This window comes from Eurypyga helias, unplaced genomic scaffold, assembly GCF_000690775.1.
Source record: "Eurypyga helias isolate BGI_N326 unplaced genomic scaffold, ASM69077v1 scaffold2373, whole genome shotgun sequence".
NCBI classification, from domain to species: domain Eukaryota; kingdom Metazoa; phylum Chordata; class Aves; order Eurypygiformes; family Eurypygidae; genus Eurypyga; species Eurypyga helias.
Window position 1 is genome coordinate 7,493 of NW_010242971.1, and position 22,396 is coordinate 29,888.

The 22,396-nt window shown below is 41.3% G+C and overlaps 1 protein-coding gene across 1 annotated transcript in view; it reads right to left on the reverse strand.

Moving 5' to 3' along the window:
* Positions 1 to 779: 779 nt before the first annotated feature.
* The window catches only part of RNF144A (ring finger protein 144A), a 25,510-nt gene continuing 3,893 nt past the window's right edge, over positions 780 to 22,396 (reverse strand). Inside the window, exons 2-7 of the mRNA XM_010149229.1 lie at positions 10,650 to 10,754; positions 10,383 to 10,443; positions 9,132 to 9,339; positions 5,363 to 5,510; positions 3,948 to 4,037; positions 780 to 911 (exon numbers count right to left, since the gene is read on the reverse strand). Of these exons, the coding sequence (XP_010147531.1) occupies positions 780 to 911; positions 3,948 to 4,037; positions 5,363 to 5,510; positions 9,132 to 9,339; positions 10,383 to 10,443; positions 10,650 to 10,754 (744 nt within the window). The remainder of the gene's footprint in view (positions 912 to 3,947; positions 4,038 to 5,362; positions 5,511 to 9,131; positions 9,340 to 10,382; positions 10,444 to 10,649; positions 10,755 to 22,396) is intronic.

Here is a 22,396-nt window from a genome sequence, read left to right on the forward strand (position 1 = left end):
TGGTCCAGCTGTAATCAATACCATCAATGCATTTTTAAAAGAACCTTGATTAGATAGCAGGTTTGTGTCACCACTCAACCGTACAGCTTCATCAATTCACTTTTAAAATGTAGCTTTCAATCAAACAAATTTCTTGTAAGACTTCAAAAAAATTCCTGGAAGGCAGCAGGACCAACTTTGTCCTTCTAAGCCTCCCCAGATTTCAAGAAAGGCATAGGATGGCCTATATGCACCTTATTGATTTTGTTCATACTTGGAAAAATAGGTACTAAAAAGGACATTGTGATGGCTTTAACCAAAGCAGATGTGTAATAAACACGGTAAAGTCACACTAAGTTGACTATCTGATTTAAATGATAGGCAACTTAAATATATACAGGAATAAGACACCAAATTTTGAAGCAAACGGATATGCAGAAAGTTTAGATTTGTATGCATTTCTAGTTTGTTTTGCTGATGTCACTCAGCACAGTTCCCAGTCCAGCAGCAGAGCATCAGAAACTTTTTCATTACTTCTAGCGGTATCACCTCCTCATTTCAAACAGCTCCCTGGGTCCGTGGTCTCCCTTTAGCACCAAACTCGCCTTCCATTACCCTCCTTGTCTATTATCCCTTGATCTATGCAACAGCAGTAACAACAGTTCCTGGAACCAAGACTGTGTGTCAATTAAAAGCAGAAGGGGGCAAGTAAGGCTACAGCAATGTAAGTGCAGAGGGAAACATCAACAGCAATAAAAAAATCAAAATGCACGTTGCGATGAGTCCAACCTTCTCGCAGTCTAGGTAGGCAGAGGGTCATCATCTCCTTTATTACATTTGCACTTGCAGCACAGAACAAACGGTGTAGCCAGGAGAAGGAAAGGGGAGGCCACCAAAAGTAGAAGACCAAATCCCGCAAAAATTCCTACAACCTACAAGAGAAAGCAATAGCACTGTGTTACGGATAACAGTTGTCTAGATTCTACTGACACCAGTGCATCATCAGTGTCCTTCAAGAGGACCTCAGCAAATGCCACTGACCTGACCAGAGCCAGGACTCACCCCCACGTGTACGCTACAGTCAGCTCCTGCCATCAGTAAACGTGAGTGAAATCAGAGAGCGAACGCTCACGTGTCACTGCTGCAGCCAGAACTGTGCCACAGCGCCCAGCTCCGTCACACAACGCGATGCAGGTGGTTGGTTGCCTTTCTGAGTTTTGCTGTATTCCATGTAACTAATGAAGTATCTGACTAGACAATTTTTCGTGAGCAAAGCTAAATATTAAATATCAGGATCACAGCTACAAGAGAGTTGGAGACTCCCACTTTCAGGTGCTCCCCTTTTTGCTGGAGACAGCTCCAAAAAGAATGAAAGTTGTGGTGGTGTTCATGGAGAATCTGGGAAGACTCCCACAGACTTCCAATCAGAAAGGAACGCAAGGAATCTCTACTCCAGGTTACAAACACTATAGACTACAGGAGGACTTTGCATATGCCAAAAGCCTTTTTGCAGTCAGACCTGAGCTCATCCTGCTGCTTCAGGGGACGTGACCTAACTCCACCTAAAAGTATTTTTTTCATTGATTTTATTGATCACACTCTTCCCAGCATGGGCAGAGAACAACAGACTTACCCATCCTGTCAATGTGCCAAACTCTATTAGTTTCTACAGAGTTTAAATTTGGAATATTGTTAAAAAAAAAAACATTCAGGTTGGGGATCATTGCCTGAGGAAGTTTCCCAAAAATTCAGGTTGAGGATCATTGCCTGAGGAAGTTTCCCATTTGCCACAGGCAACTGAAAGAGTAACACTGCAACAATATGCCGGCAAATTATTTGAGAAAATAATTTATATTTATTCACGAGAGTGTCTGTGAATAATTCTGAATAATGAAGGCAGGAGTGGAATGCTAATCTGCTAACAAAACCCACAACAGAAGGCAAAATGAAATTAGAGAGCAGTACCCATTAACGGATTCTTCTAGCCAGGGCTAGATGTGACACTTCAATTAACTGGCAAATATTTAATTAGCCATGGTATAGATGGGATGATTTACTAGTACTTTTGTTGGCCACGCACAATTTCTCTTTCTGATTACTATGTATATCTTTTCACAATTCCACCATCCAGGGATTTTCGAGGAGGCTGAGAGGAGAGGCTGGTTGCAGGAGATGGCGCTGTGGGACAGCAGTCGCCGCCCTCAGACTGCCTCCTGCCAGCCAAATTCTTTCACTCCCGATTTTGGCTGTCCAGGGATAAGGAGCTTAAACTTCCTTGCCCTAATAATTTTATTTCTTGCCAAGAGCGATTTCTTTTTCAGCTTCAGAGGTGTGCACTTTTTACTACTCATTCTGGGTGTTTTTGGAGGTGATGACAATCTCATGCCGCTTCCATTTAGCAATCTTTGCATTTATTTACTACAGACTTAAACCAAAGTTAATTCTAATCTCCCTTAAAAACTGAGAGCTGCAACTACTGCCATACTGCTCTTTGGAGACACCGTGCCCTTGCCTTTGCAGACCATGCTAAGAGTGCACTGGTCAGACAGAGCCAAGATGGAAGTTGGCAATTCAGTGGATCATAGTAATTTTTAAGAGATACCTACTTACACCTTCCTTTCAGTCTCAATATGCCATCGAAGAATTTATTAAGTTTCATTTTGTTTGGGGTTTCTTTTTTTTTTTTTTTGTCTGTCTGTCTGTTTTTCAAACAAAACTGCCCGCTGAGTATTACTTACTCATTTTCTACTTGTTTCTGTTGCTTCTGAAGAAGTTGCTGCCCTAATCAGCATCAAGCCACTCCTTCTGGCCAAAACAAATATTTTTTTTAAATCCACAACAAGAAACCGAAGGCTTACCTCAATCTGCCTTGGATAAATGCTGAAAGGAACTTAACGTAAGGAAATGACTGCAATGTTGATTTGGCTTTAGTGGGTTTAGCAGAATTATATCCTGATTGGTGGAGAATCACCACTTTCTCTCTCAGCAGTGAGCAGAACATCAAACATAGTGTCTATCAAACATATTTGCACTAACTGCTGCGGCTGAGAGCAGACTGCAAATACCAGATTAGTCACCTCATATTACAGGTATGTCAAGAAAGCTTATGTACCCACACACTTCCTCACATACCACTGGCTAAGCCAAGCAAAACGCAGTCCACAACTCAGGCACCCAGAGGTGTACGTGGAGGAAGAGGGGTGCAATGCTTCTCCTTTTATTTCAGATTAGCTGTCTGTCCAGACTTGGGGTTTATTCTCTAGACTCAGGGTTTATGCTCAAATGGAAAGAAAACCGTACTGCACAAAAAGTGCTTCATCTCAAGCTAAGGTAGGTATTTACTGGCACGCAGTTAATTTAGGAAATGACTCAGATACCCAGATGTCCCTGTATCTCTGAAGTGGGTGTAAAGGCAGCAGATTGGACGAAGTCACACACTGGCATTCACTACCCAAGCAGTGCAGAGAGCTCTTCCATCACCAGCACTCATGCTGGGTCCCGTGAGACTGGTATCCCCACCCTCTCTGTAACTGTCGATTTAATTCTCTGTGTGGAACTACTGATAAGCTCACTAGGTTACTTTCCATCTAACTTGCATGAATGAGTCAACCAGAGTTCACAGTAAAATACTGAGCATAATCAAGGCTAATCCCTTTCCAGTTCTGGACCCAGAGCTAAAGATCCCTGCAGGATGAGCTTCCCAGTTAACAGTTTGGATAGTGGCAACCTAGTCTGTCCTCCTCTCATTTACTTAGAATGTATCTGGACTGACACTTAACTGGCTCTGCAAACACACCCTTTCTAGTTCTCACTGGCTTTCTAACCAAGGAGTGTCCTCTCTGGGACAGCTGACTGTTCCTCTCCAAGCCACTGCCCTCTTTAAATCTGCTATGAAAATCAGTTACCATTTGGCACAGAATTTTACCCTAAGGTGTTAAAATGAGTAAGGCGAAGGAAGGCAACTTTACCTGTGTTCTGTGCCAGATAACAGACGCCCTGGAGTGTCCCAGTTTGTTTCGACAAGGTCCTTTGTCATAATGTATAAGGAGAAAATCATCCTACAAAATATTAAATGAAAAGGTAGGTAATAAACAGAATTACAAACTATTCTCCAAGTTACAAAAGACTATTTCCTAAGAACTTATAATCAGGAATTGTACAGGAAGATACAAGCTCAGTAAAGTGGATATGGCCGGGTTCAACCTTCCCAAAGTGCTTTGTTTACAGTTAAGCATCTTGACAAACAGGTTTGTTTAGCAAGTGGTGTATATCTATAACGAATTCTTCTCCCAAAGGGTCTCAAACTGCGTATTTAAATACTAGTATGGAATTTAGCAAGAGGATCCAGTATAGGCTTATTGCATATATTTTGTACACATACAAAAGAGCAAAGCAAAGGAAAATGAATACTTTTACCACAGACTTCCCAAAGTTGGTTCTTTTTAACTAGCTGAAGAATAAAAGGACTATACAGATTTTTTAGAAATTATTTCCCAATCTCTCCTGCCATCTTTTCGCAAACCAACCAAGACAGCAGGCCTAGTACCACAGGAACATTGCTTCTTAACTGAGCACATGAGAAGCTTGTGACTTAGGGACTGTTGGTAAAGCATTCAAATGGGACAACCACAGGATTTGAATAGTCAGAGTAGCTTTTGGGAACCTAAACCATTTCCTTTGCTATTGTTAACGATGCTATAAAATACAACAGATGACATGGAAACAGATGTTGTATATTGTATATACTCTGATCCTTGGGCATGATAACAGGCTGATTTTTAAAAAAACCAAACATATGACAGCAGCAGCTTATAGACTGATAAATTCCCGGTGTTAGGAGAACACTGTATTCTTTTTCATACGTCAGATCTATTTTTGTCCCATAGAATACAATGAATGGTAAACAAATCTGACCGTTAAGACTCCTGCATGGTGATGCACCAAATCTAAATTTTGACTGATAAACTTCCACAGACTGAGAACATTGCTATACTCATCCTGTAGCTCCTTCAAGAAAGGGAACATTCAGAAATCAGTACTGAATGAAGTATTATTAAAAAAAAAACCAAACCAAACAAACAAAAAAAAAACAAACCCATGTTAGTTACCATATAAAGACTGCAAAGAAAATCTTCATAAAATTTTGCTTTGTAATGATTATTTCCTCAGTCATATAGACAAAATGCTAAAATCATAAAGGTCAGACAAGTGAAACAGAGCCATCAAATCCTATCAAGTTACCAGCATCAGCTCTGGCAGGTTGCGGACTAGCAAGCTGGACAGCAGCTAGTGAGCTACTACTTAATTGATTAACGAGAGAGCTGGATGGCAAAGCAATGAACGTCTAAGCTGCTAAGGACCAGAGTGCATGGCATGTACTCACATCAAGAGATTCCAGACAGTACCAGCAAAAGGCATGTTTGCAGTTCTTACACATCATTTGGGCACAGCCTTCATCTCGTTCAATGTAAACTTTACACTTTGGACAGCGTTTGATTGGAGCATCATCTTCTTCCATTTTAAAAACCGAACTGTGGGAGAGAGTAAGGAATTAATAAGATGTGTGGCCACAAAGAAGAGAAGAACTTCTAGGAACTGTGCTAAGAAGGTAAGCCTACCTTTTTATTTAAAAAAAAAAAAAAAAGAGAAATTAGTAGAGAACCAAGTATTCAACTGAGTTTTGTTATTCAGGTATTTTGGATGTATTTTATTTTTCAAACATATCTCTAGAATAAATGTTTAATGACTACAGTGTCTACCTTAACAGTCAAGACATTTTATTTACCACATATTTTACCAACTGTTTTTGTTATCTAGTCATAATAATGGATACTATACATTTTCCCCCTGAAATATCTCAGATGAGCAGCAGCTAGTTCACAGCTAAATATTTTGTATATGTAGATAATTTTTCTTTTTCCTTCTTTCTTCTTTCTCAGAAAAGAAGAGGAAGGAAACCCCTGATAGCCCTTAGAGCCCAGACTACATTCCTTGGGACTGGGGTACCAGGGAGAGATTGCTCATCTCTGCCATCCTTCAGGATACTCCAAGGGAACTTCCCTCCACATCAGGAACCATGAGTTTTTTGGGGCATGCCGTTCCTTCAGAACTGATCTCTTAATCGCTAACACTGTTGTAACAAGTTATGGTTCATCAGTTAGGGTCAGCACTGCCTCTTCTTGTCTTGCCTGACTATGCAAACCAGAGGATGTGCACTCACACAGCGGGCACAACACAGAGGAATGCAGTGGAAACACTGGAAGAACATCTACTTCCCTTGAACAGCTTTCTACCATACGCAGGCTTTATGCACACCAAGATGTACCTTAATAAATGACACTTCCTGCAGCCACTATCAGTGGGAGATACAAGAACAAGTGATGGGGAATCAACAGATTGTGGAAAAACAGGCCTGAGCCCCGACCGATTGTCTGATTGATTTGCCCACCACCAGGATAAAAGGACACACACTCGTTAATCACACTAAGGCAACCGTATTACAGAAAAATGCTTTGAATCCACAAGCTGTACATGAAACTCTAAATGCATGCTAGCACAAACTGCTACCAGATCATTATGCTCCAAAATAATGAAAAAAAAAAAAAAAAACAAACCAACCAAACCATACCCTCAGTAAAAACTGAAAGCAACCAAAATACTAAAGTAAATAGATTCAGTTTTTTACCTTCCCATGACATGTAGTAAGCTTCAGTTCTGATCAAGCACACACAAAAAAGCATGTGCAAGAGTTACAATATTTGGCCACGAACTCAATTCTATAAATACATTAACAACAAAAGGAGGGCTAAGGAGAATCTCCATCCTTTATTTGGTGCAGGGGGAAAAAACGTAGTGATAAGGGATGACAGAAAGGCTGAGGTACTTAATGCCTACATCACCTCAGTCTTCAACAGTAAGACTAGTTGTTCTCCAGGTATCCAGCCCCCTGAGCTGGAAGACAGGGAGTGGAATGAAGCCCCCGTCATCCAAGGCGAAATGGTTAGTGACCCGCCACATCACTTAGACACACACAGATCTATGGGGCTGGATGGGATCTACCCAAGAGTACTGGTGGATCTAATGGAAGTGCTCACCAAGCCACTTTCCCTCATTTAAGAGCAGTCCTGGCTAACTGGGAAGGTCCCAGTTGGCTGGAAACTAGCCAATGTGACACCCATTTACAAGAAGGGCTGGAAGGGGGACCTGGGGAACTACAGGTCTGTCAGTCTGACCTTGGTGCCGAGAAAGGTCATGGAGCAGATCTTCAGTGCCATCACAGGGCATGTACAGGACAACCAGGCGATCAGGCCCAGTCAACATTGGTTTATGAAGGGCAGGTCCTGCTTGACTAACCTGATCTCCTTCTGTGACAAGGTGACCTGCTTAGTGGATGAGGGAAAGGCTGTGGATGTTGCCTACCAAGACTTTAGTAAAGCCTTTGACACTGTTCCCGACAGAATTCTCCTGGAAAAACTGGCTGCTCATGGCTTGGACAAGTATATTCTTTGCTGGGTAAAAAACTGACTGGATGGCCAGGCCCAACATGTTGTGGTGAATGGAGTTGGTGGCCAGTTACAAGTGGTGTTCCCCAGGGCTCAGTACTGAGACCAGTTCTGTTTACTAGCTTTATCAACAACCTGGACGAGGGTATCAAGTGCACCCTCAGTAAGTTTGAAGATGAGACCAAGTTGGCAGGAGTGTTGATCTGCCTGAGGGTAGGAATGCTCTTCAGAGGGATCTGGACAGGCTGGGTTATGGGCCGAGGCCAACTGTATAAGGTTCAACAAGGCCAAGTGCCAGGTCCTGCACTTGGGCCACAACAACCCCCTGCAATGCTACAGGCTTGGGGATGAGTGTCTGGGAAGCTGCCCGGTGGAAAAGGACCTGGGGATGTTGGTCGACAGCAGCTGAATATGAGCCAGCAGTGTGCCCAGGTGGGCAGGAAGGCCAGTGGCATCCTGGCCTACATCAGGAACAGAGTGACCAGCAGGACTAGGGCAGGGATTGTACCCCCGTGCTGGGCACTGGTGAGGCTGCACCTCGAATCCTGTGTTTAGTTTGGGGCCCCTCACTACAAGAAAGACATTGAGGTGCTGGAGTGCGTCCAGAGAAGGGCAACGGAGCTGGGGAAGGGTCTAGACGCTCCTATGAGGAGCATCTGAGAGAACTAGAGTTCTATAGTCTGGAGAAGAGGAGGCTTAGGAGCAAACTTATTGCTCTCTGCAATTACCTGAAGAGAGGTTGTAGTGAGGGCGGTATCAATCTCTTCTCCCAACTGTCAACTGATAAGAGGAAATGGCCTGAAGTGTCACCAGGGGAGGTTTAGATTGGATATTAGGAGAAATTTCTTCACCTAAAGGGTTGTCAGGCACTGGAACAGGCTTGCCCAGGGAATTAGTTGAATCACCACCCTGGGATGTATTTAAAAAGCATGTAGCACTTAGGGGCATGGTTTAGTCGTAGACAAGGCAGTGCTAGGTTAAGAGTAGGACTCCATGATCTTAAGGGTCTTTTCCAACCTCATTGATTCTATGACATAATCCTAGCTAGTTATCTGCTACAGCAAAGCTTGAAAGAAGATGTTATGAATACCCAAGTGCAAGGATGGCCGTACTTTAATGGTACTTTCAACTGCTTTCTTTGAAAAAGCCCAGACATTAAGTGGAACGCATGCACAACAGCCTTTCTTATTCACTGGCTGCAGTATGCCACTGGAAACAGCTTGAAACAGAACTTAAGATCATCGGCCAAATGTGCAGCAGTTAGGATAATTGACAGATTTTCCTAAAAAATCATAGTTTGGCATAATGTTACTAACCTTCACAATGTCCAGAATAGCAGCAGCAACAAGATCTTCTCTGAAGGGAAGCTCCTGAGCTGCCTGGATATCATTTTTGCCCCCACTAGGGCAAAAGGGTGGCTGACAGAAGCTCAAGGAGCTCCTTTGTGCTTTACTGGGAACAGTGGCAAGGAGTGAGGCTGCCAAGAGCTATCCAGTTTTGGAATGTATTATTAAAAGAAGAGGAATGACTAAGTGAAGGAAACAGCTTAAAACAAAATATCAGGAAAATGCCTCTTCACTATTCATACTCCAGCTTGTTCAAACATTGAGTGTTTTGTTTCTAAACACTTGATCTTTTGCAATACTTCACCTTGTTTCTCCTGGAAGAAGAGAGATTGGCATGTTCTCTTGACAGCCTTGACCTGGATGCCAATTAGATTTGCAAGCAGAGCAGAACTCAATGTCACAGGCTTTGCACTGGACGAGCTGGGGGTCCTGTGGGCTTGATTCCTGGAGCTGGCAAACTGCCTGGCAAGTAGAGGATGGACACCAAGTCCGACACGGATCCAAAAGCACTTCTGTAAAGGGGCATAAAGGAATGAAATTCAAAGGCGGTTACAAGGCCGGCCTTCCATAACAATGTATTCCAGCTGAGGTTGACTGGCACGGCATTTGAAGACACGCATTTTCAAAAGAAGCCTTTTAATTTATGCTGCCCACGTAGGCATAAATCTGGCCTTTTTTGCAAAAAAGGCCCCAAACTAAAGTGAGTTTCCAGAGTCTGAATTAATTGCCCACTTCCATTCACTGAGTTAAACTTGTTCTGAGAATGAGATGTTGTATTTTTCTTCAGTTTTACTTGAATAAAATACAGCATATACTACGCAGGTATAATCCACCAGAAAGTGTTTTTACATTGCCTTGCCCTGTCAGACTCCATTTCAAGCTGGTCTTTGCCCTAATGGGCCCACATGATTAACAATAGAGTAAGACTGTTAGATGGTTTCATCCCTTTCTTGCAGGCTGTTTACTGGTAAGTCATTTCATGTTTCAAAGCTCAATAAAGTCAGTAAAAAGTTACTAATGACTCGGTTGTTCTTAGGCTGGGTCCTGCCCTCAGCAAAACCTTACTTTAAGTTCTCTATAGCCACACAGTTCCACATCCCCAAAGGCTCCCAGTCAGCATATATCCTCATAAAAATTAACAAGGTTCATGTTATCATTACACACAGAACTACCTAATAATTTTGCACCAAATGCCATCACAAGAGATAATGGTGGCTCCATAAAAGAAGTCAGTCTACCTTCCCAGCCCCCAGAATACTGGTAGTCAACTCAAACAGCAAAACTCCAAATAGAAGTCACTCCCTCCCTTAGTTATAGAGCAATATAATACATTTTCTTTCCTTAGTTTACTCCCAGAATGTTGTAATTCTGGGAATCATGCAAGCTAGAACCAAAAGAAGGAGTTTTTTGGGTTGGGTTTTTTTTAGTGGGGGAAGAGGTTGATGCCCAAACAATTAATGCACAGTGCTATTGCATGAAGATGTGCAGAGCCAGATGTTGATTTATGGAATTGCTCTGGAGCGATAGCATTCCCACAGCCTTGCAATTGTGTTACCTCTTTCAAACTGTAGCTTCTTATATCTTTGCATGATTTCTGATGCAACCATGCACTCAATCTGTTAAAGGAATGAAAAGAAAAAGACAAATTTCCAATTAGGAACAGCAATAAACTAAGGCATTTTCAGCAAATGAAGACAAAATATTTGACCTTTAGAGAACTATTATAAACATATGTTGGCAACAGTGGCAGCTGTAACATACGGACCAAGACACATTGAAATATCCTGGAAAGAAGGAAAACCTATTTTCAGTAAAAGTGTACCTCATTTTCCTGCAGATGACCTCGCTTTGGGCAGGCAGCATCAGGGCAGCTGATTGCTGTTTCTAGACCTTCTTTGATCAAAAGTTCCACATACTGTTTTAGGCACTGTAAGAGAGAAAAGATTGAGTTCACTATTCCAAGAATAAACCACTCAGTATTTTAACTACTCAGTATTTTACTCTGGAAATCTGAAGAACTGACACTTCCTTGAAAAAACAGATACTACTGTGTCCGTTTTACAACCATGGGCCACGTTCACAGCTTTTGCCATAGTTATACCTTTGAATAGAAAACAGCAGGTTCGTTTCCCCAAGGAATTCTTCCTCATTTTAAAATACACAATAAATTAAAAAAAAAAAAAAAAAGGGGAAAAGCACAAATCAAACAGGGAGCTAGGAGGGCGGAAAAAGGAAAAAAAAAAATTAAAACACCACCAAGATAAAATTAGATTAACCACACTCCAAAAATCTTGATGTGACTGGAAACACAACAGAGCTTAGTAAGCAGCAACTACCCATAGACAGACATCTGTCAACCATACCAGGGAGGAGAAGGGAGTGGCGTATCTTGCCCTATATTTCTAGAAAACAAGTATCTGAACTTCATGGTTAAATATCTTTAAAAATGTGAGAATTAGGACTCCTAGAAGAACTATGGTTTCCATGGGGAATGAATAATAAATATTGGTAATACTAATACTTTTCTCCCTAGCAACCACAGCATTTTAACCAAGCCGTAACAGTGAAAATGTAGCACCTAACACAGTAGTGCACAGCACAACCGTCAACAAAACAGAGATTAAAGGTGGATATTTTAGGCCAAAGGCAAATTAAGCCCAAACCTTGTTATTCTTCAAGAGCAACCACCTCCTCCACCTTCACACTTCCCATATCAAGGTGAGAACTACCATATAGGTGTATCCTGGGGAGGTAAGGGAAATGATGGAGAGAGATATCCTCCTTCCTGCAGCTACCTTCCAACTTCTACCAGCCTGAAACTGCACAGAAAGAGCAAAGGAGGGTCTGCTTTCCAGTGGGTGGGTCACCCTTGGTGTTCTCACTCTGCTTGCAAGCTCAACTGGCAGTGGAAAACTGGAGACAATCACAGAAAGTAGGTCCCTAGCTCTGTTACCAGATACATGAATAAAGCGAGAGGCTAGACCAAAAGCAGAGCAAAATAAAGATAGAAAACAAGCTCAGCATAGTTGGGTGGGAGGCGAGGATTACACACTCTGCAGCAAGCTGGAAAAACAAGGACTTCAAGTACCTTTTCCAGACAGAACTTGCAAAAGGTATGCAACTGCTGATGTGCCATCAGCCTGGGAAGGCAAAGGGCTGCATCGACCTTGCCAAAACTGCAGGTCAGAGTACAAAGCTGCTTCTTCCTTCCAACCACGCCAGCAAACAAGCCTATCAACGAGCACGTTTACAGCCTAACCCTTTGCATGCAGCTTGTAGCTGCTAAGGTCCAGATTTTGAGTCTACTCATTCAACCTCATCTCTTTCTGTTCTGCTTCTTGATATGTCTATTCATCTCCTTTCAGGGACCCCATCACCTATATTAACATTTTATTCTAGATTTTACCTCTTGAAGCAAAAACTCCACTTCCTGCCCACATAATTTCTACTGTGCTGATACACAGCTTTTCTGTGTACCTTGACAGTACAACAAATAATTTCTGTCCAAGTCTCCTTCCACACATCTCCTACTCAGAGACAACAGGCCTATTCTTCGGAAAAGAAAACCAGAAACTGGATAATTAATATCTTTTTACTTGTGTAAAAAATCCACATGCGATAGATTATGGTCTATGCCGCCTTCTTTTATCAGCAGGGATTTACTACAGACAACAATTCACTTAGATGTTTGACTTGCAGAAGGTTTCCAAGCCTTTACTTAGAGCTCTGCAGGGTGGGTGGCAGAGCAGTTCAAGAGAACCACCAGCAGCAACTACAGCAGGCTGAGCTCTGCAAGAACCAGGACCTAAGCTGGCTACGTTGGTCGTTTCAGCTGTAGTGAGGTATCAGTGTTGCCATAATGACACTGCTGGCTCTTTTCTTTCCCCTCCATCTGCAGATGCCAAGTGTGGATTAAAATGAAAATGCATACATTATTAATGCCAGCATTTAGCACTTAGAGAAAGTACTTTTCAGGCTGAATGAGCTCTGCCATCATCAATCATTAATGTGGTTAATTCTCTTCCTCAACCTGTTTGGGACCATTGCCAAAACGTATTTGATTTGTTTCCCGTTCCTCACATCTTCCAAGGAATAACACAGTTCATCCTTGCCACAAGCAGTGTCCAAGTCCTTCCCCTGATGTGGCACTGGCCCCTACTGCCTCAAAACCAGCCCAGACAAAGTACACTTCTTATGCTCCACCTTTTGGGAACACAGATGCTGTCTGGAGGCCATGAAATATCCTCTGCTTAATTTACAGTGATAAAACCCTCTGTCCACTTAAGACTTCCCTACTCCAGAGATTTCTCAGGTGGAGAAGGAACAATCCAAAGTGGTTGCAAGAAAATTTGAAGCACAGGGTAGCTGTGTATTCTCGAGAGCTGACGCAAGATGTGCTACTTGTGTCAGAAAACTCTAAACTGGCTACAGTACTAAAAATGCACCAACATGCAAGCGAAACAGCACAGTAGGATTATGTGCTCAGTCATATACTATGAAAATTTCATTACAAAACAAGTACAAAAAGATGACAAATAAATTGCTCGTTTTCTATGCAGCTTGTAGTTCATCCCATACCAGAAGAAAATACCTTCCTAGCTTTTCTATTAAGGTAATTAAAGTATCATAGAATGGTTAGGGTTGGAAGGGACCTTAAAGATCATCTAGTTCCAAGCCCCCTGCCATGGGCAGGGACACCTTCCACTAGACCAGGTTGCTCAAAGCCTCATCCAGCCTGGCCTTCAACACTTCCAGGGATGGGGCATCCACAGCTTCTCTGGGCAACCTGCTCCAGTGCCTCACCACCCTCTCCGGGAAGAATTTCTTACTGATATCTATCTTCCTGATATCTAATCTAAACCTCCCCACTTTCAATTTAAACCCATTACCTTTTGTCCTGTCATTACAGGTCCTTGTAAAAAGTCCCCTCCCAGCTTCCCTGTAGGTCCCCATTCATCACATAGGGTGAATGAAAAATGGAAGAGTGTAAGACACCCCATACAACTTTCAAAATGAACAGTATTATGTAATTTTTCTCAGAGAAAACAGGAGCTGAAATTAGGTACCTAAGGGCTGAGGTTGGAGTAATGGCATAAAATACACGTGTGTACACTGACTCTTTATTCTTCCTTTAATGGGCATGTGCCAATGGAAAGATATTTTTATTTGAACAAGACTTTTGCTAAATTCCACCTGTTTTCTTTCTTTAAAAGAAAAAAAAAAACCCACAACACCACCACCACTATTTAAGTTGTTGGTTTGTAAGTTACACTTTGGAGCTACTCCAAACCTATCAAAACCAGATGGTGGTTATTCTGTACATTTCTGCTTATGTATATGGTCTGACACAATGAAGCCAGGGTAAGTCCTGGCATTTCCCAGAAAATTACTCTTTACTGAACTAAGTAGGTCAGAGAAGGAAATGTTTCCTTTGCATTCAGTCTTGTACTTCATTTCGATACGATGACAATCTTCACTTGGAATAACAAAGATCTGCCTAGCCAGCAAGAAGAGAGGACCCAGTGTGTATGTTCTTAGTCATTAGCTGAGCTACAGTAACAAGCCATGCCTGAGCTCCTACTCCTTTCCCAATCAAGACATAAAACATGTCAGTTTGTAACAATTGTTAGGCATCTCTTGCCCAGAGAATCTGTGGCTGCCCCATCCCTGGAAGTGTTCAAGGCCAGGCTGGATGAGGCTTTGAGCAACCTGGTCTAGTGGAAGGTGTCCCTGCCCATGGCAGGGGGCTTGGAACTAGATGATCTTTAAGGTCCCTTCCAACCCAAACCATCCTATGACTCTGTAAGTTACTCTGGTTTATGTTGCAGTTGGAAAAAGTGAACAGGTAATTGTAGCAGCTTAGATTTCCATCCAGCACACATGCTCTCAGCATACAAAATGAACCAGAGGAGAAATAGAACTTATACGATAGCATTCTAGGACACTGCTAGGGTTGTTTGGGTTCCTTAACTACACAGGACTACACTACACCTGAACATTCATTTCATAGCTTCATATATTTTTTAATTAGATAGAGATTTTAATATACCCCCACATATCAACGTTAGTCAGAGAACCCCATGAAAACTGCCACAGAACTTTTGTAATTTCCCACAGACAAAGCAAACCAATGCACAGCATATCTATTTTTATATAAACTATATGTAGACTATATGAACTATATATAGAAAAGACATGTATATGAACTATATATATAAACACCTGTATGTAACTACATTTAAAACTTTATAGAAGGTTATAAAAGTTTATATAAGCTGCAGGTTGATATGCATCACATGTTGCTGCCAAACAGCCAAGACCAGTCAGAAGAGAGCATTTACACCTGCGTTTAGCCCTGTGTATACACACTCCTTGCACATCGCTGCTCTGTCCTCTTCCCACACATCACTGCTGTCCTTTCTGGTATCTGGATGACTTTTCCTTTCACTTCGTAATCCAAGAATCCTCCAGTCACTTACTGTCCCCACGAAAAAAAGGCAGGAGCATATCCACTTTGAGGAGTTTTGCCCAGATCCATTCTCTCACAAGGATCAGCTCAGAACCCAAGTCAGCAACGATTCTACTACACTTTTTTTTGGTCTCATCCTCAGAGACAGATGGCTAATAAAGGAACAATTTCCTTTCTGAAGCTGCCAGGCACAGCCTAATATTTAGAGCTCTGCAAGACAAGTTGTACGTCTAGCCTTTGTACATCAAGGGTTGCACTGCACAGAAAGGTATATTCACTGTTGCACATTTTGCTTAATGTTACAAAGATCAAAATATCTTATGAGAATCAAAATGTTTATTTTTTTGCCTAACTTACTAACTATAACATATCATTTTACTCTGCTGCATTTAACAAACTTGCACAGGCCACAGCAAAGCCTTATTATTAAGAAAGAATCTGAATTTATTGTTTCTGTGTGGGGCAGCATTTAACTACCACCTACTTAGGCACCAAATAAACACATTTTTTGTGTCAAAGACAATTTTACAATACACAATGCATATAATTAAAAACAAAGATATTGTGGTGAACATCATCATGTTTAAAAATAGAAGCGCATACCTTTTTGAAAAGTTACAACACATTTACTACTAAGAATAGGTTATTGCTACTATCTCAGGAGACAAGAAATGGCTATTCAAGATGTCACCTTCCAGTTGAGAGTTAGGCAGGCAAAAATAATCATCTCCTGTATTATTTTCTTAACAGTTGCTAGGTGGATTTTTTGCAAATGCAGATTTCTGACTATTCTAATGCTGCAGATGCAAGTGCCAAGTCATATGGGAAATTTCATAAATAAGTCAATGGATTTAGAAAGGCCAAAAAAGCATGACAGGATTGCAGAGCCAAGAATATCATCACCATATAATTTGATTTATTTCTTAAAACTTTATATTTATTTTAGTGCTGGCACTAGTCCACAGCCATGAAACAAAATGTGTACTTCACAAGAATCAATGCGTGCTGGTATTGGTAAAACTTTTTTAAAAACCTCAAACACCTACTATAAAATTGGAAGGGGGAAAAAAATTAAAAGAAATCTAGCATTTACCAACTTCTAAAAAAGAAAAGGAATTTTTTTAAATTTATTATTTACATTTTTTAATTTATTATTTACAATGTATTTGGTAAAGGCAGACAAAGCAGTTGTTGTTTTGCAAAAGTATTAACCAGCAAAATAACCCTCCACCTTGGGCAGACAATCACTAAGTTTTGCACCACACTTCAGGGTCACAATCAAGAGCTGATGCGCTTTTTCAACTAGGGAGACCTTTAACAACAACAACAAATCTGATTCTAAAATTAGTGGACCTAAGTTACAATGCAAAGAGGGGAAATGGAAAATAACACTGGGAAGAAAGCTCAAACTGAACAAGAAAACGTTTCCAAGTAAGGTGCTTATTAACATGTAGACTAAATTGCTAACATCTAGCAAATTCTATACCATCTGCAAAGCAGAATTAGATGAGCTTCTAAAAATATATCTACATATACACTTTTATATAAACTTGCATTCAGCCACATGAAGACTCAGGAAACACTAGTTGGTATTTTATGGTCTACATTACAAATTACATAAGGCTGGATGAATGTAATGATCCCTTTTGGCCTTACATTCTGGGAAAAAATATGAAGAACATGAAAGAATATTGAGCGCAAGCACTTATTTGGCTATGGTCTGTAGCTACAAACCTACAGTTGGGCTTATGGGTTAATTTCTGTGCTAAAAGAATACTAAGCCAAAATTCAGATGTGATGAGGTGACACAGATGAGTAAGAAATATGAGTAAATATATTGCAACAACTACATTTGATAATAATTTGGAATATTTTCATGTTCCACATCCTGGGTATTTTTCTTTACATGAGTCAGAAATTAATACAGAAAAGGTGATATCTTTTCTTGTCAGAGGTCAGCATAACACCAAGGTTATTCCACTGCTCCATGCTAATTCCACTAAGCTAATTCTGCAGTCAGTCTGGTCAATAGGTATTTGTATAGGCAGACACAGTGTCTGTAAGACTTTTAGGTAATGTGATGTAATGCTTATTTTTAGCTTTGGATTAGAATAGTAAATAGTGATGCAGTGTACAATACCCACTGGGGCAGGGAGAGAAAGTGTGGGTGACACTGAGTGAATGTGCCTCACTACAAATAAATCAACAAGATGAATTTGGGTGTCCATGTCTCAAGTGGACGATACTGCTCTTAATAGTTCTGCTTTCCTTTAGTCCAAACAGCAAAGTCATTGCGGATGAGAGCACCCCTCCCTGAAGAAAACACCACTTTCCAGAAAGACTTTCCCTTTAGGCAAAGCTGAACAATCTCAAGAGGAAAAACTCCCCTAAAATAAGCAGCCTACAGGTGGGGTATTCTCTGAAAAGGAGGGAAAAATAATAGAGTAATAAGGTTTCAGCCCAAGTCTAGTTCTCAAGAGTAGAATTCCTGTAGCCATATAACTGTTAGATACTACATTTCTTAATATTTTTGTGTATCCCTCTAGAAGCAACAGGAATGTTCATCTGGTGAGAAGACAAATGTGCTTTTAATCTTAGTGTTCCATGGAAAAAGAAAATTACTTTCTGCTAAATTTCTATGGCATACAAGAAAACATGTGAGAACAGAGAAAAAGGCAGGTTTCTTGGAGAGTTTTTAAGCTCCTTTCAAACCTACTACATAGTCTTTTTGTATAAAAGATGAGTTATAATTCTGCTCAAAGCTATTCTTATTTAATCACAGGCTCAACTTTGAAATACTCTTGTACTACACACAATTCTCTATTACAGATCTACAATGTGGGTCTTTAGTATCACCCTAATCCTACTTGGTTAACAAGTGATTTACTGGAAAATATCTATGCACACTTAATCACAAAGATATGTTTGTGGAATACACATGACCGTGGGAGTGATCGCATTTTTCTTTACCAGATCAGCTACACTGACCAAATCCAAGAGAAACTACATACAACCTCACAAACCACCTAGATCTGAGAGGCAGACGTACATTAGACAGTTGTTTAATGTTTGTGATTCTACTTTGAACTAAAACAGGTAGTTTCTATTCCTACAGACATATGCTTAGAAATAATCTACTTTCAAAGAAATCTTCACTATCAAAATTCCAATTTTTATTAACCCTGCAGCTGATTTATCACCCTTAAGTCACAGGAGGAAACAGTCACTTGATAGGCAGTACTTCAAATCCACAATCTGAAAACAGTAATGCAGAACCATGCTTACACGTTCGCTCTTTATATCCTTTATTGCGTTGCTGAAACAAAAGCATGCTATGCAAGCAAGCACACGGAACCTTCACTTTAAGACAAGCCACCTGCAAGGCTCTCCAGAGCTCTGTAACATGGAATTATCTAGTGCCCAAATTTGGCTTCCTATGCTGTAAACAAGGCAGCACGCACTGGGAAAAGGGCCTTGGCCAGGACCAGACATGGGTAATAAATGTTTTTCCCAAACTGGCAAGTAATTTGAAAAAGCTGTTTGACAGGTTTTTTGCCTCTACCTGCCCAACACTTGGCCTCTTTTTAAAGATGCTTTTTTCTTCAAAACTGCCAAGGGTAAATGCCTTTCCCTCGCCTCCCCATGCTGTCAGTTTTTAAAGACTGCACCAGCTGCTCTGCAGCCCTGCTACAGCCCATCTCATCAGCCTAAATCCAGTCACATCATCTTGCTTGTGGATGACAGCCAAATAGTGTCTTGGCTGATGAAAATATACACAACCCCTGTGCTTCCATGTCTCAGGACAAACCATCTGAGCATCCTTTCCCCAGCTGTAAAAATTGGCCTTGTCCAAAAGTCCTTGTGCTCCCATCAGCTGGTAGAATCTTAGGATGAGAAGTGGCCTGCCAGGAACAGAGATGCACCCATTGGAAACACTACCGTGGCTAGTGCGAAGAGTGCTGCTGATTTAGCCTGTGGACAGCAGCACAGATTTTGCTGGTTTGGCTCTACCTCTGTAAAAATACATGCTGACAGTATGCCCAAATATCACAGCAGGCACTGCATCAATTAAGAAGTGTGTGCCAAACAACTCGCAGAGAAGATATTCACATTAGGGATGAGGTGCAGCCTCCAAATCCTCTGCCTCAGAGTAGCCATGCCAGTTTGAGTACAAGGAAGTGCCAACATCAGGCAATCAGTCAACAAGTGAAGGTGAGGCAAGAAGAAACACAAGTAGCAAAGATGCAAGTATTTTCAGTGAGAGCTATCCCCAAAAGAAACCTGCTGACTTCTTCAGCTTGAGAAACATTAGAACAAGGCAAATATCCTTTGAAACACAGCAATCAATGGCTGTGGAAATCAGGAGCAGGACCAAGAAATGGGAACTAAATGAACCTGAAAAACAAGTGCCTGTTTATATACCAGTGTATGCTGTAAGATATATAGAAAATGAACAGTATTTCTTCATAAAATCTTTCACATCAGTATAGCGAGCAGGAAGTGGCTAAATGAGACAAGGATAATACCTTGCAGTTCATGAACATCATCTTCGACTTGAAATATCTGTTCTATGTACCTGTAAACATTTTTTTTTTTTAATATTGCATTTTTACCCTTCTATTATCTTGCATAAGCTGCTTGTTCTCACTCAGGGCTGCAATTGGTAGAATCGTACAAAGTCAACTTTACAAGAGAAATTTGTTTTCAAATGTCAACATATGGAAGACAGAATTCAAACATTCACAGGCAAAAACAACAACAAAATTCAGTCTTCCCTTATATGGTGGTTTGAGAAAAGTTTATTCTATTTCAGAACAGAACTAACATTTCTGAGTGGGAGGACAATACACCTGCAGCAAACAAAGGACTTCTCACTTTCACATGCAAAACATTATGCAAACAAAAATTAACTAGTTTTCCTCCCCACCCAGATGAAAACAGATAATGTTAATCTCATTTAAGTAACACAGGAAGAGGGAGAGCTGAAGGCTCTGGGTCAAGTTTAGTTTCCACTCAGGGTTCTGCAGTTCCAAATAATACATTAATTGCTCCATTAATAGGCCAGTTTATTATTAAAGCAGGGAGTTTTGTCATCACAGCATCTACAAGACAGTCAGAGCCCAGACATCCATGTGAATTGCTATGCAAACACAGAGTGACCTCTAACCACAAAGCATCTACTGACACATCACATGTCAAGATTACTATCGCTTCTCTGCTAAGGTTTGGGGGAAGTGAGACAAAACAGCAAGATCTAAGTTTTGTCAGCAGCTGGTGGGAAACAGGAAAGCATTACAGTTGCCAAGAAGTACCCGGAGCTCTGTAAAGCCTCATGAACCATGAGGCTTCCCCCTCCTTCCTGTTTCAAAGGAAGCAGGACATCTCCTCTTGGTAGAGGAGGGGACGGCCTCAGCCCAGTGATGCCCTGCTAAGACAGGATTCCCTTGGCAAGCTGGGACAAACCATGCCAGACAGGGTCTTCCCTTCCTTTCAGGTCTTCAGCTTATGAAGAAGTTCAATTAGGGCAATGACTAGAATTAAGTTGACATGTACTGTCATGATTAGGCAAATGCAGTAATCCTGGTTAAAGAGGGCTAGTGATAGCAGGAGAGTCTATCACTACTCCACTGTCTAATTATTTGATATAGAATACACTGACAGACTTAAATTACAATTCCAACAAACTCAGAGGGACACCTAAAGGTCCAAGCAAGACCTGTTTGAAGGGCTTAAAGTAGATCCTATGGGCAAGAATCAGAGTACAAGTATCAGAAACAGATTAAATTGGCATAGCAGTGTTAGTTTCAAACACCACAAAGCTGATCTACATAGCCAACAAGAAATCACAAGCATGCAGTGGAAGATAGTTCTATAATATTAGTTTTGTTATTTTTTTTCTGATTGTAGGATCTCTCTCATCTCTCAATAGCACTCCTTCCTTCCATCAGCGAGAATGTGGATCGCAGAGTAATCACAATAATCTTTCCTATTGAAGACAAGTTCTATCAGGTTTCATATTTCTTCTAGCCTGCCTGGACCGCCTACTTCACGGATTTTCTTTTTAAATTTGAGAAATGTAAGTAATGAATCTTCTGGTACCAGAATGATTGGTGGATGAAAAGCTGGACAGGAGCCAGTGAGCACTGGCAGCCCAGAAAGCCAACCGTATCCTGGGCTGTATCAGGAGAAGTGTGGCCAGCAGGTCGAGGGAGGGGATTCTGCCCCTGTACTCTGCTCTGGTGAGACCCCACCTGGAGTGCTGCGTCCAGCTGTGGAGCCCTCAGCATCAGAAGGATACAGACTGGTTGGAGCAAGTCCAGAGGAGGCCACAAAAATGATCAGAGAGCTGGAGCCCCTCTGCTATGGGGACAGGCTGAGAGAGTTGGGCTTGTTCAGCCTGGAAAAGAAAAGGCTCCTATGGAGAGACCTTATTGCAGCCTTCCAGTACCTGAAGAGGGCTACAAGGAAGCTGGGGGGAGACTTTTTACAAGGGCCTGTAGTGACAGGACAAAGGGTAATGTGTTTAAATTGAAATTGTGCAGGTTTAGATTGGATATCAGGAAGAAGTTCTTCCCAGAGAGGGTGGTGAGGCACTGGAACAGGTTGCCCAGAGAAGCTGTGGATGCCCCATCCCTGGGAGTGTTCAAGGCCAGGCTGGAGGAGGCTTTGAGCAACCTGGTCTAGTGGAAGGTGTCCCTGCCCATGGCAGGGGGGTTGGAACTAGAATCATTTGGGTTAGAAGGGATCTTAAAGATCATCTATGATTAGCACTGTTCAGTTCCCTTCAAGATTTTATTCAATCTCATGTGAAGCCAAGAGGAGCTTAGCCTGTCTTGAGTAAGAGCAGTGGCATGACTGTACTTTCAACATTTTATTTGGCACTTCTATGTGTATGTTAATATAAATGTGCACATATACATGTAATCCTGAATCACAGCACATTCAGCAACTGATGGCCTTCCATACAAGAATATCAACTGGAACAAAACCTGTTGTAACTTTAGTACATATACAACTGGTAACACATCAAAGGAACATACTGTCCTTTAAGGCATGTGATAATTTCATCATAGATTATAAAATTATAGAATTTCCAGCAG